General features: G+C 36.4%; 1 protein-coding gene across 1 annotated transcript in view; it reads right to left on the bottom strand.

The window, feature by feature from the left end:
- The window catches only part of RYR2 (ryanodine receptor 2), a 784,036-nt gene that overhangs the window by 71,357 nt on the left and 697,637 nt on the right, over positions 1-15,042 (bottom strand). The window contains exons 81-84 of the mRNA XM_055233438.2: positions 6,462-6,561; positions 5,037-5,116; positions 2,965-3,041; positions 1,794-1,867 (exon numbers count right to left, since the gene is read on the bottom strand). Of these exons, the coding sequence (XP_055089413.1) occupies positions 1,794-1,867; positions 2,965-3,041; positions 5,037-5,116; positions 6,462-6,561 (331 nt within the window). The remainder of the gene's footprint in view (positions 1-1,793; positions 1,868-2,964; positions 3,042-5,036; positions 5,117-6,461; positions 6,562-15,042) is intronic.

The raw sequence follows: 15,042 nt of genomic DNA, 5'->3' as shown, positions 1-15,042 counted from the left end.
AATCAATCTCATTTTGAGAGATATAAAGAATTCTCACATCAGAATGGTCACTCTCACAAAGTTCTTTCTCATTTGGGACTCGAAAATGTTATGCCAACCCATATCTGCCTGACAAAGGAAAGGAGGCTAAGGAAAAGAAACCTAAGTGGCTGCTATTCCTTTTGGGAGCTGATATGAACAGCGACTAAGAATGACTAATGGATTTGTGGTCAGAGCCCCTGGAACATTAGGTAATAACTACAGGGGAAAACGAAATTGATTTATAATTCCAAGACAGGGAAGTCAGGCTTTGGACAGAGACTTCATTCATTTTTAGAGATTTTATAGCTGAAAATTGCTTAGGACTTTGGAGAGATGTTGGAGGTAGGCAGGTGATAGGCCCTGAGATCTGCAGTGGCTCCAAGTTCTGCAGATGGGCCCAGAAAACCTAAGTCAGTTTAGAGTGGCACTGGTGATTTTTCTCAAAGGTCAGTCCTTCTGAACCTCAGGCCAGAACCTTAGGCCAGAAAACCTAAGAAGTTATAGAATGGTGTCAGTGATTGTTCTTGAAGGTAGCTAACTCAGTTAAGTAACCATATGACTTATTTTTGATGACTGGACTTGTACATCCAAATGTCAAGCAGAAAATAAAATAAACACAGGAGCCACATAGTGGTAGCAATGTCAGAATGGGTATTAATAATAAACTTTAAAATACACTAAGAAATATTGTTTTTCCTATTTGTGAGAACAAAAAAATACATAGATAAATTAGTTAATCCTAAAATATTTCAGAGAAATAAACATAGACTACAAATGGCAGATGGGAGAAAAAAATTATTTTTTGAAATAAGATTAGTCCAATAAAAGACCCAATGTTCCAAAACTAATAATTGACAAGAAGACATATCCAAACCACACAAAACAAACAAAAACAGATAAACACACGGGGCCCTGAGTAAAACTAGTTTAAAAATCAAACACAAAAGAATAAAAACAAATCAAACCAAAAACTACTGAAGATTTTTTTCTTAATAAATCCCCCTAAAATGAAAGGGCAGCAAAAGTTATTTCTGCTTTAAATGAATTGTATGCACATGGCACATGGATACATATGTAACAAACCTGCACATTGTGCACATGTACCCTAAAACCCTAAAATAAAAAAAAAAAAAAAAAATGAATTGTATGCTAAACTTTCTAGTTTATACCAGCATCTATTTAGAGAGAGAAAAATTCTAAGATCATGTGTGTCACTGCTTTTGTGCGCAGAATTATTTAAGCACGATAACTGCTCTTTAATTTCTTTCATCAATCTAGACTGGCAAACATGTATGGATTTGAGGATTGCTGTGCTGGAAGGGAAGAGGAGGGAACAGGAATGAGAGCAGACTGAAGGAGCTCAAAGGATTACTATCCTAAGGAAATAGAAGAATCTGAGAGCCCGACTTTGCTAAAGTGGCCAAAGAAAGTCAAATGTTCTTGAAAGGTTCATCTATGTGGTTTATGATTTCCCAGAAAATTATCTAATAAATGATGTTGATCCTTCATTCAACCATTATTCCTTATTGAAAACCCAACAGAGGGAAAGGCAGCTGGCAACGGGGCTGGCACACAAGGAGTTAATGACCGGCATGGAAGGTTGGTTTTAGGGTGCGACCGGTGTCCAACTATGAACTTTGAAATGAGTCATGTAAGCATTTCATCGATTTTAAAATAACTTCGTATCTCTCTACTTGAAAGGTAATTGATAACTGACTCGTTTCAGGGAGGGAAGGGAGACAGGTGATCCTTTTAATGTAAGTCATTAATACCTGATCCTTCCTCTGTCACCATCCCAAGACCTTCAGCTTTGTTTTGTCGCTCAAATGCATTTAGGTCAAGGACACTATAATAACAAGGAAAAAAAAAAACATTTAGAGGACTAATAGAACATTTTCTTTCTTCAGGAGAGCAAACACCTAAACACCACATATCTTGGAATATGAACCACATGTTAACGTACACTGAAAACATGTCTCCATTCATTGCTTACCAACCATATTTTCTTAGTGGCAGACTAGTGTCTCCCCTGGGCCTATGCTGAAATGATCCATGTGAAAGTCAAACATAAAGCATTCATAGCTTTCAACATAGGGAGTACATTACAAAGCTAGCAGATGTGCAGAAATAAAATTCTAATAATTATGTTTTTGCAGTTGGAATAGCTTGTTGCATTAAACGTGTGTCAGATTCCTTAATCAAATGCTGTCTGAATGATTTTAAATCTTGAAAAAAAATTGAAAATGATTACCACAAATGAGTTAGTGATCATTTAGTCATAAAATGAGAAATGGCCTACAAGCTCCTAAATAAAACTAAATAGAATTTTCTTTTTTAAAAAAGCATACACAATTCATTTTCAAGTATGCAGAATATACACTAATTCTCCACGATCCCTATTTAAACACGGGGAAGGCTTTTTTTTTTTTTTTAAATTAAAGACAGGGTCTCACTCTGTCTCTCAGGCTGCAGTAGTGGCGCTATCATAGCTCACTACAACTTCGACCTTCTGGGCTAAAGAAATCTTCCCATCTCAGCCTCCTGAGTAGCTAGGACTATGGTACAGGTGTGTGCCACCATGCCTGGCCATTTTTTTTTTTTTTTTAATCTTTTTGTAGAGATGGAGTCTTGCCCTGTTACTCAGGCTGGTCTTGAATTGCGGGCCTCAAGGGATCCTCCTACCTCTTCCTCCCAAAGCTCTGGGATTATAGTACCATGGGAAAGCTATTTTAAGGTATTATTACCATTCTGTAAGTTATTAATCATGATATTACCAACCCCCTAAAACAAGACAGAAAACAAGACACTGCCGATTATCCCACTTTAAAGTGTTGTTAACCATTCACTATTCTTCTATATATAATTATCGTCAGAGTAAGAAACAAGTGCTTCGAAAAAATACAACCACCGAGTAGAACCCCCAAGAAGGAAGTGAGTCCTTACCTACATGACTGCATCAGGCCGGCCAGGCTCTGAAAGAAGCCCACATCCTTTTTCTCCTTGAGGTAGTCAAGCATTTTCTATGGGAATTATAGAAACCACATGGCCACTGAACAAAAATCTTATTGTTTGTTAAATAAATAAACAACCAAAACAGGCTTTCCATCCTAGAATAGACAGAAAATATTCACTGCGTACAAACATGACTAATGCCATCTTTATCATGATGTAGGAACACACGCGTCGAAGCAAGACAGTTACACAAACTTGGAATAAGAGGGTTAGTTGCCTTATACATCACCACAAGCACCAAAAATGTCAGGGGTAATATTACTCTTGATTCTCTTCTGGTCACTCTTTAAGTAATTTGGTGATTCAGATACTCTAGCGCAAGTTAACTGGGAAGAAAATTCCTATAGATGTTATTCACAGGTTTCCATATCAAGGTGATTTCATTAAACAACAGGCTGGGTGTAGTGGCTCACGCCTGTAATCCCAGCACTTTGGGAGGCTGAGGCGGGCAAATCATGAGGTCAGGAGTTTGAGACCAGCCTGGCCAACATAGTGAAACCCCGTCTCTACTAAAAAATACAAAAATCAGCTGGGCGTGGTGGCATGTGCCTGTAGTCCCAGCTACACGGGAGGCTGAGGCAGGAGAATTGCTTGAACCTAGGAGGTGGAGGTTGCAGTGAGCAGAGATGGCGCCACTGTACTCCAGCCTGGGTGACATCTCAAAAAACAAAACAAAACAAAACAAAACACCCCAAACAGCATTATAATCTGAGAGTTGTGACTGCCATATGCTAATGCTATAGACGGAAATTCAGTTTCCATTACCACAGTCTGTAAATTGAAAAAACAATAGGAATCATTTGGCTATTAAAATGTTGTCCTTTGTTCTCAGAATGACATCCAGAATCTATGGTCAAAATTTTGGTTAAACATAAATGTAAAAAAATGCTAAAGCAATGCTTTGTCTTTTTAGCTTACTGTTACATAGCACAACGAAACAGCTATTTCTGACATGGTTAAAATGGATTAGAGATTTCAAATGTAAAAGCACATACAAGATGATAGAAAGCATGCTCAAAGGTTTAAGGAAATAAGAATACTGCTTTTCTGCAAATCTTGAAGAGCAGAACAATTCCTATTATCAATGCTGTTCTAAAAAGGGCTCAGCTAAGCAGACAAAATTTTAGTAGTAATCTTTTTCAGATAGCAAAGGCAATATAAACTAAATACGTAAAGGATACATACGCACAAAGTCTATGCACATATGCATATATATATATGTATACACACACATGCACAAATAGCAAATATACACATAGTGTATGTATGATACACAGATGCACAGACACACATATATACGCACATAGACACAAAATCATATAGCCATTTACGGGGGGTGTGATAACTTTTGGTCAAATAAAAAATGAAACAATCATTTTTTTTCAAACAAAAGAATGTGGCTTACAGGATCAAAGGAGATGGTGGGATATATATTTGAAGTTGTAAAGAACACAGACAAGTTCCACATAGATAAGAAGTATACATTATAGGATCTCTCACTACTGTCTCTGGATCTAGGGACTTCTGAATATATATACTAAGTAATGAGGGTCTTCTTAAGTAAAACATAAGCAAGAGACATTATTTTATGATAAATGTTTTGGAGAGATTAAGTGTTTTATTTTTCCTTTTTTCGAAGCTCTATAATCACTTATTCTGGGAACAGAAAGAGCTGGTTACCCCTGCCAGGTTCCATAACCAGATAGCCACAGTTTGGTAAATGCATGGTGAGAGAGTGGTTCATACCTCAGCACCAGAATTCATTTGACATGATAAAAGGCCGCACTTGATGTTTTCAGATATTTTGACATCATTTTATGTTTGGATTTGTAACACTATCACATAATTACTTTTTCCCTCTTTTCCTCTCTCTTCAGTACTGTGGTAAACTAAAATTGAGCCACGTTGTACGTAGAAAATAAAACATTTTACAACAAATAGTTCTTTACTATATGGTCCATTTGTCTGAAAAGTACATTATGTGAATGACTGGAAGCTGTTACCTGCTGTACTGTGGAGTTCCCACCATTTAAAATAGCAATTCCAAGTTTCAAAGTAGCTGCTACCATTGGTCCAGTTTCACCTAAGAAATATAAAAAAGTAGTGCTCCTTATATCATTTTGCCTTCTATATTAACCTATTCTACCTCCAATGCTGCACTTTTAAAATTATTATTATGCCCCCACCAGGCAATCTGTTTAATGGCAGAGGGAGACTGATTTATGTTCCAAAAAATACTAAAATAATAATAATGCATATTTGGCATCAACATTTTTAATACATTCTCTATAATATCTAAGAACTGAAACCATAAGAAGATATAGAAGTAACAGAATAGGAAGACAACTGATTTTGAAATACTGAGACCTGAAATTATTAAGATTCAAGATTAATCATCTGTTTAATAAACATTAAAATAAGTATGAGCTACTTAAAACTTTCTTTAAAGAAAATTTCTCTCCCTCTTCCCTCAACAATATTATAGATGAAGAACTTTCATCATTTTCATTGTATTTTAATATGTATTTAATATGTTTTTATTTATTTTAATAAAATATTTAATTAATATGTAAACTGGTTTATTAGGCAGACTATTCTCAATTTTAAGTTATTCGGATAATAACACAAAATTTTATTCAGTATATCACATTTTATTTTTCATTGTTCACCTCTATTTATCTTAGAAATATAAATAATCTTCTATTTAAAGACAAGGGTACCTAATAACAGAATGTACCACCATTACTTTTCCATTCCATTACAAATTATATTTAAAATGTTTTCACAACGAAGCCATTATGAATGTATAAAAAATCATCTTGAAACAGCTGGCTACTGAGATATAAGACAGCATCTTAATTGTTAAAAAAGTCTCACTTTGAAAGTCTCCATATTTGTATCAAGGGTCAGCAAACTATGGTAAAATACCATAAATTACATAACAAAATTACAGCTTGCCACCTATGTGTGTAAACAAAGTTTGTGTAAATAAAGTTTTTTTGGAACACAGCCACCCTGTTTGTTTACTTATTGTGTCTGGCAGCTTTCGTGCTAACATGGCACATTTGAAGAGCTGTGACAGGTTGCATAACCCTCGAAGCTGAAAATATTGACTCTCTGGCCTTAAAGAAAAAGCTCGCCCACCCCCATTTTATAGGATCAGTCTGCTAAGGTTTAGTTATCACATAGTTTCCAAAACTTGAACAGAATGAAAATGAATCTGTATAGTAAGAATCTGAAAACAAATTAACATTGGTCTCCATAAACAATGAGAACTTGTATTTGTGAATAGGCACCTGATATAGTCACGAACCAGAAACCCCAGGACTACATAAATGAGTCAGTGGAATTGAAATGAGGGAGCACCTTGAGAGCAACGAGGAAATCTGAAGAACAGACACGTGTGAGGGGAACCCATGGAACCTTACCTTTGCTGGCACTGATCGTCTGTAGCACCATCTCAGCCGCACCACGATCGTGGAGTCGGGCTTGCTGGTATAGAAGCTTTTGCTTTTCCATTTCTTTTTCCTGAACACAAATCCCAACCATTTATGTTGAGGGTATCAGTAAGCACAGCAGTTTTCTACAGACCATATTTTTAGTCATCTCTTCATGTATGGGCTCTATGACAACATGGTGGACCATTTCAACACCAACGATGTTCTTAAACAGATATTATTAACATATTCAACTATTGTTTTTTTCCCCCTTTATAGTTTTCTTGATATGCTTTTGGTACTGGTTTATCAGCATGGATTTTTTTTCTCAATTTTAATGATTTGATTCATTCAAAGCCTGTATCACAGTTTTGAAGTACTGTACTTCGTCAATGAAACTTGCACTTTCTGATTTATACATTTGTGCATAAGTTTGTCATGTGTTTTTTAATAATCTCCCATGCCATGGCCATAACTTGATACTGCTCAGCAAATGGCTCGAGTTGCAAGGTATCACTGAATCACAGAAAAACATTAACTGAGATGTCTTGAAGTTTAAGCAAAATTGAAAGCTGATATGAATCAAAAGGTAGGCTTCGACAAAGTAGTGGATTTATGATACAGATCTCCCCAGTCACCCCCAAAGAATAAGAGATGCAATGTGCCTTTATATTTTGTATTCTCTGGTGGTAACAAACGATACTGCATGGTGCTGCTGGAGCAATGGCTGGAGTTTATTCTTTTCCACTTAAGCTACCACTGAAAACATAAAGAAGAAAATAAAAATAAAATATAAAGGCACAGCAAGTTCAAGACTGGTATGACCATTCACTTGAGCAATCCAGTTCACTGGAGAATTGAGAAGGAACTAAGCAGTATAAGTTGCAGAATGAAAGTTGCATAGAGCCCTGTGACAGTGAGTCCATCAAATGGCGTGGTAGAGAAGCTTAGTCAATGGGACATGAAACAGTCAATTAGTATCATGTCCATAAACACAACGGCCAAAACATATATGACCTAAGAGCAGGAAGAGCTGCAGCAGAGGTAGCCAGAATGACAGCTTTGCTGCCATAAACTTTCCATCCAAAATACAGAAAATAGACACTGGAAGATGGAAGAGGTTTAAAAAATGAAGGCTTGCTAGTTACAGAATATGAAAAATAAAGTGAACTAAAAGGAGGGGGAAAAGAAATGGGCTCAAACAAATGAAAAAAGAAACCTTTAAATCAAAAGCAACCAACACAGACATTTAAGCTGTTACCAGAGAGTTCTCGCCGAGGCTGGCAAATTTGTTTCTTAAATCTTTGATAATATCGTGCTGCGAAAACAAAATTGATCAGGGTTTTTTTGTCACACTATAGTTAGCGCTCCTGTGGTTAAATTTTATGTTTTCTTAAATTATGTGATAGGCCTAAATGGAAGCAGAGAAAAGAAAAAAAAAGAGGCAGCTTTGCTTTATATGTAGCCATGCTAACATCTATAAGGTTTGCCTTCATGTTTAAACCTCTTCCTGTGAAGTCAAAAACAAAACAGAAACAGAACCACACAGACACACAAAACCATTTTGTCATTACAACACAGTTTCAGAAAAACTGAAAGAGGACCCTTTCGTCTGCTCTTCAGGTGTTGTTTAAAACTGATGAGCAACATTTGATTCTTCCTTTTAGACCCAACAATCTTTTATGTTCCTCCCATTGCCAGAGCTCTATGTGGAACTTTCGCTTAAAGCTTAACCAACTCCTTTTGTGAGAGAGTTTTTCAGTAAGAAAACGATAAGAAATTATTCGCTCATGAAACTGTCCTATCATTTTCATCAACTAAAGAGGCAAGGGAGTCAGGAAGAAGTTCTTCTGTTGACCTAATAGAACACATAAAGACAGTCATCAGGAAACTCACAGAAGATGGAAGATGGCAACGTGCCACACACTCTTGAGAAAAAACAGAACAAAACAACAATTTGCCATTTGTGCTCCAAAAGGGGGAAGATCAGTTAAAGACCTGCCAGAACAACTTGCACTGTAGCCTGTAAGGTCCCAGTAACCTAACTGAAATCAACACATGAGGTATGAACCTTACAAGGACCAAGAATAGACAGGATCTCAGACTACCTTGTTTAAAAATAAACTCCCTGGACAGGTCACTCATTTTTTTTTACATCGCATCTAAATTTTAATAATCAATGTTTTGAGGAAGACGATGAAAGTCATTTGGAAAAAAAAAAAAAAACATTGAGCCAAAAAGACATAATGATCTAGACGCAGAAAAATACTGTATTTCATAAAGAGAGATCAAGTCAACCTCTCTGTTGAATTTATTCTTTGTTGAACTGAAATTGGAAGCTCTCCCTTCAGGATTCTTTAATATTATTTCTTTCTAGTACTTTGCCCTTTGAGAACAGCTTCTGGGCATGTAATTTAATGTCACTGGGAAAGTTTATTGTAAATTAAAAAAAAATAAAACTCTGAAAGCTAAACCAGAAAATTCTCAGATACTAAGAAGAATTATGTAAAAAGAATTTTTGTAAACCGCAGATTAGCTTTTCTAAACAAATTGTAGAGAGATCTTTTATAAGCATCTTACTCAGGAAAAGAACACCTTGAAAGCACCTTTTCAAAAATAGAGTTCTCCGACAGACACACCAGCTTCTGCTTAAACTGCCGAAGGCTCTTAAATAAACACCACCTGCGGTTTAGTCTTTGTGTTATTTCAAGGTTACACAGTAAGGTGAGGAAAAAAAGAGCAGCTCCAGAATTTAAATTTTCCCTTAGGCAAAACGTTCTGATTGCCAAGAGTAACCAAGAATTATCAGTGCATATCCTAATAAGCTTGTTAGGAGGTTTTCTCAAGGTCAAATGTGGTCATATATCAGACCCATGATCAAATCACTGGTAATGAACAGAAGTATTTTACATCATGACTTGCTTTTGGTTACAACTGAAGTTTGTAATAACATTGCTAATATTATTTCATTTTGTCTAAGAGTGTGTCAAGCTTTTAACACTTGGGGAAACAAGTAGAAAGGCTTGAAGAAAAACAACTATATTTAGTTCTTCAACAACTTGTCTTACGTGAGAAAAAATTATTGAAATAAGGAGAATTACAATTGTCCCTTGCTCCTCGATGGAGAAAATATTAGGTTGGTGCAAAGGTAATTGTGGTTTTTGCCACTGACCTAATAGTTTATCTTCGTAATGGAGATGAAAAGATACTTTAAGCCAGGGCAGCCTGGTTACAGGAAAGGAATTTACACTGTTTCTGAAGGACCTCAAGTTCTGACCTCTGGGGCAGATCACAGGCTGAGTCTACCAAATCTATCATCTGTGCATCATACAAAATGAGCCCATCCATCTGCTTTGTGTTTTTTTGTTTGTTTGTATTTCCATGACTTCAACAAGTGTAGAAAAAGAGGAAATATTTCATGATATTTTCCTCAGAAACTGTAGGTGGTAGCAAGTTATAAGAGAATAGAAATATCCAGGAACAAAACTCCTTAAATTTCCCATAATTTAGTAATGTCATAAGTCAACATGAAATATTTTTAATTGGCATCTTATAGTTATGACCTACAAGGTGATGTTGAATATCAATATTATAAGAAATAAAAAGACTGAAAAATAGAAGATTTAATTGGATAACAATGGGGACAATGAAGAAAGGGAGTGAAATTGTACTAATAATTTGGTTTGTAGCACAAACAGGTCAACTCAGACTAAGGAAAGTCAAAAGCATCAATAAGAGACACCTTCTCCACTTCAATTAATTTTTTCTGTTGTATTCAAGTTCCTGAAAAATGTAGATGAGCTACATTTCTGTAGAGTTGACTCACAGTGATGGGAAAAATACTAAGACTACAATTTTGTTTAAAATGAGTGGTTCCTAAATTTTCTGTATTTTTTTTTTAATTAAATAAATGAGCCAGGCACGGTGGCTCATTCCTGTAACCTCAGCACTTTGGGAGGCTGAAGTGGGAGAACTGTTTGAGCAGAGGAGCTCTAGACCAGCCTGGGCAAATAGCAAGACCCTGTCTCTACAAAAAACTAAAAATAGCCAGGCTTCGTGGTGTGCACCTGTAGGCCCACGTGGGAGAATCATTTGAGGCCAGGATTGCGCCAGTGCACTCCAGCCTGAGCAACAGAGCAAGACCTTACCTCTAAATAAATAAATACACAAACAAACAAACAAACATGAAGTTTCCTAGAAGAAAAGATCCATGAAGACAGGGGGCTTTCTTTGTTTTAACCACACCAGTACACACATACTGTACATCCAGTACAGTTCTCTGAAAATAATAGGTGTTCAAGAAAATTTGCATGAATAAATGACAGAACTAAATGATGTGATATCCTATAGTTTGTGATCACAATTAATCTAAAATATTACAAATGTTATCTTTTTTGTTTGAAGTGCTACAAAATTAGTAGCTCTAAAAGTTTGTTTTTCAGTTCATGTTTAAAGAGGTCTTCAGAATTATACACATACAAATAATAATCAAATTGTGGGCTTTAGCTCATTTAATTTTTTGTTCAGATCTTTCATCATTATCCACTCTCTCTATTATTGATCTTTCAAACAGTATGATGATCTTCCAGAATTCTACTTCTTGATAGGATAAGCAAAGTTTCTAATGCTGTCTCTTTAACACTCTGTAAAAATGGTATCAAAGTTTGACTAATCTACAGAGACAAAAGAAACACTAAACCAGGGTCAAGTAATTCAGTTAATACACGAGAGGCTTGACGTTAGATATACTGTGTAATGTGACTTTACAGCTTAATTCTTCCAATATCATATATACTTGCATTTTGGGTGGAATATTGTTTCTCAGCGATTCAGCATATTTAGAACTAATTTAAAACTATGCAAAAGCAATAAAACTCAACTAAGTTGAAATAATTTTCTATTTCAGGGTCCAGTTGACACAATTTACACTATACCACCAAAAGCTTAATTAACCAGGTATAAAAGGGAAAGAAAAGAATGAGAAACTCTAAAATCAGAAGTTATCAAATTAGCAAAGTTAAGCTGCCTTATCATTAGAGGGAAGGTAGTTTATTTCTAAAAGGAATATGATTTAAAACAGCGGTCATTTACCCACTTACTTGTTTAAGCCTTAAAAAGCACTGGGTACTGCCTTGAATACAGAAAGCAAGTACTATGCAGTTCTTTCTCTCCTAGCATAGCCTGACAAAAGAGAGAATAAGAACAAGAAGAAAACTTGGGACCACTAAGAATGCAAAGCTATGGTTAGGTCATGAGGGTGGCCAGAGTGTTGGACTAATTAGTGGGAAAATGAGAAGTCAGAATAACTTTGATCACAGATTGGATCACAGCAGCTGATGACTTGAATTTTTGAAAACTCACAACTATAGAAGCTCTAGTCTCTGTAATTCTAGGTCTTCAGGAATGGTTATTAACCCTACCTGACAGCTGTACTCCAAGTATTTGATACAGTCCCAAATCCCCTGCCAAGAGTTATCTGTCTAGCTGGGAAGAGGATTTTTCTGGAGACTATCTGGAAAGGTGGTACATATGCATTTCTTCAATTCTTCCAGATACTTGGTTCTCATTTTACGCTAACCCACCTTCAGGTAGCATCTGCACAACTGGACTCTATTGTATAAATTGTCAAAAAATGGTGTTAACTGAATTGTTGAGGACATTTTTTGTCATCCTCAGGGGAAAAAATGCTGTTGAATTTTAACTTTAGAAATTTGTTTTTTCCAGTCAGGGGGACTATATTTAAAATATTATATTTAATATACCTAATATCAATGTTTTGCATATTACATATTATATTTAATGATATCGATATTTATAATGAACTTTATGAAATGTATGAATATTATATAAATTACATAAAGTTCATTATATTATTAAATTTATGTAATTTCATATTGGCTCCTATATTTATGTAATTTACATTTACGTCATTTCATGTAATTTATGTTAAGTGTATGTAATTTCACGTTGGCTCCTAGAAAGCTTGGAGTCAAATATTCTGATAATCCACATCAAACTGACAAGACTCCATTGCATGGGTTTCTAGATGAACCTATTCTTGGAAGGCCCTACTGTTTGTCTTTCAACAGTTTTTTTTTTTTTTTTTCCCTTCAGCTTACTGTGTTATGTATAGTTCTGTGATTCTTTAAATACTAAACTAGGAAAAGGTGGGATACGTATGTATGTACAGAAGACATTTTCTTTTTTCTTTTCTTTTTTTTTTTTTTTTTTTTTTTTTTTTTGAGACGGAGTCTCACTCTTCTGCCCAGCCTGGAGTGCAATGGTGCAATCTTGGCTCACTGCAACCTCCGCCTCTTGGGTTCAAGCAATTCTCATGCCTCGGCCTCCCTAGTAGCTGGGATTACAGGCACCCGCCACCATGCCCAGCTAATTTTTGTATTTTTAGTAGAGATGGGATTTCACTATGTTGCCTGGGCTGGTCTTGAACTCCTGACCTCAGGTGATCCACCCACCTCAGCCTCCCAAAGTGCTGGGATTACAGGCGTGATCCACTGCACCTGGCTGACATTATTTTCTATAAAACATTTTTGTTGTCACATTCCTGTTCTAAAACACATGGAGTTTCTTTTTCAATCCTCCACAAATGATAAAAAGTGATAAAAACTTGCATGCTTTCGTCAATACTTATGCAATTAGAGAAACTGTGAAATTGCCCTTAAAAATGAAGAGAATTTATGCCTGGATAGCAAACCACACAACTGTTAAGGGTGGATTTGACATCTGAGAGCATCTACTTCAAAGCTCTTTGTTCAAAGAACAGAAAGCTGAGAAACAGAGAGGTTGAGGTCACACAGCACCTGGCTGATAATCCAGGTCTCCTGGGTCATGTAGTTTATGTTCACCACACTGTAAGTTTATCTATGGGCTTCCCTGACTTGTTTTCAGCAGAGAAAGTGAAATTGATTAATAGTAATAATAATAATAGCAAATATTTAGAGATGGTTATGTGATAGTCAATGTTCTGAGTGCCTTATATATATATTGACTAATTTAGTCCTCGTAACAACTCTGTGAAGTACATACTATAATTAGACACACTTTATAGATAGAAAAACTGAGGCTTCCGCTCACACAGCTAGATGTTCAAGCTGGGATTCAAACACAGGAAGCTCATCTGAGTGTCTGCTCTTAATGAGTCTGCTTCCTTGCATTTACTGTACATAATCTGCTCCTGTATAAGCTTCAACTGAGATTATTTTTTAAATGACAACATGAATTTAAATTACTGCGCATATGAAAAGTACATAAGTATATGTTTCGATACACGTTTGTCTCCTAGTATCCACGGGGGACTGATTCCAGGACATCCTACAGACATTAACATCTGTCCCTTATATAAAATGGTATAGTGTTTGCACATAACCTACATCCTCCTGTCTACTTTAAATAATCTCTAGATCCCTTATAATACCTAATACAGAATGTAAATGCTATGTAAATAGTTGTTATGCTGTATTGTTAAGGGACCAGTGACAAGGGAAAAAAGTCAACTTATTGGGTACAGACGCAAATATTTTTTCGAATATTTAAATCTGTAGTTGGTTGAATCCAAGGATGTGGAAACCACAAATACAGAGGGCCAGTTGCATGTCTTCTATGCAGACTGCTATTTTGGTACACATATTCATATGCATGAATTACCGTATACAATATAGAGGGCTGTGGTTTCTGGGAATCTTCTTTGTATCAAGGCCAGGACCCCCCACCCCAACCTATGCCCTTCTCTCTAAGCCTTGGCTACTTGCCTTGCTTCCGGGCCCCAATGGCCCTAGAAATGACTGCCACCACACAGTGTGCTTATGAAAGCCAGCTGCTACCATCATTACCACTCGCCAAGGAGACCCCATGTTAATGGATAAGGAGAGACTGTGGTGTCTCGACACTCAACAGGCTGTACTCAAGGCAGCTCTGGCTTCCCCAGGGGTTGCCTGGAAGAACTGGTTAATATCAGCAGGAAGTACGATGAAATTAACACTCTGTGACCAGTAAGTGACAGGAGATGTAAGGAACCTGCATATAAAGTGCCTATCCTCCTTCCCAGGGGAGGCACTGTTCTGTTCTGTCATGCATATGGTCTCTCAGGAGGCAGCCGGCACAACTGAGCAACACACTGAACTGCTGAACAGCTGTGATCAGCTCAGGAACACTCTTCTATTTGCCCTCCCTCATTCCCTGTATCATTTCTCGATTTCCCTAACTCTTAATTCCCTGGGATTGTAAGACCCCTTCCCCCAATACAGTGTTAGCACGTAAGCTTTTGCCTGTGTTTTCTAGGAAATCTGAGCTAAGACACGAGATGATTACTTGAGATGCGTAATTTTATTGTATAAAAATGTAGTTGGCAGATTGCAGCAATCAGCGTGAGTACTGGAGAACACTGGCCATCAGAATTCCTTCCCTCTTTCCCCTCTATGATTCAATAGTATGAAAAGCAACTCTTAATGCTTTAGTCCATATTTTGGATATTATATACCTCCTGCATTAGGAACTAACTAAAGAATTATAAATTTTCTTGATATAAGGAATAATTGTTTCAATATTTTATATCCAT

Source organism: Symphalangus syndactylus, chromosome 19 (assembly GCF_028878055.3).
Source record: "Symphalangus syndactylus isolate Jambi chromosome 19, NHGRI_mSymSyn1-v2.1_pri, whole genome shotgun sequence".
NCBI classification, from domain to species: domain Eukaryota; kingdom Metazoa; phylum Chordata; class Mammalia; order Primates; family Hylobatidae; genus Symphalangus; species Symphalangus syndactylus.
The sequence above is the reverse complement of the archived record's forward strand: the minus strand, read 5'-3'. Positions and strand labels throughout refer to the sequence as shown.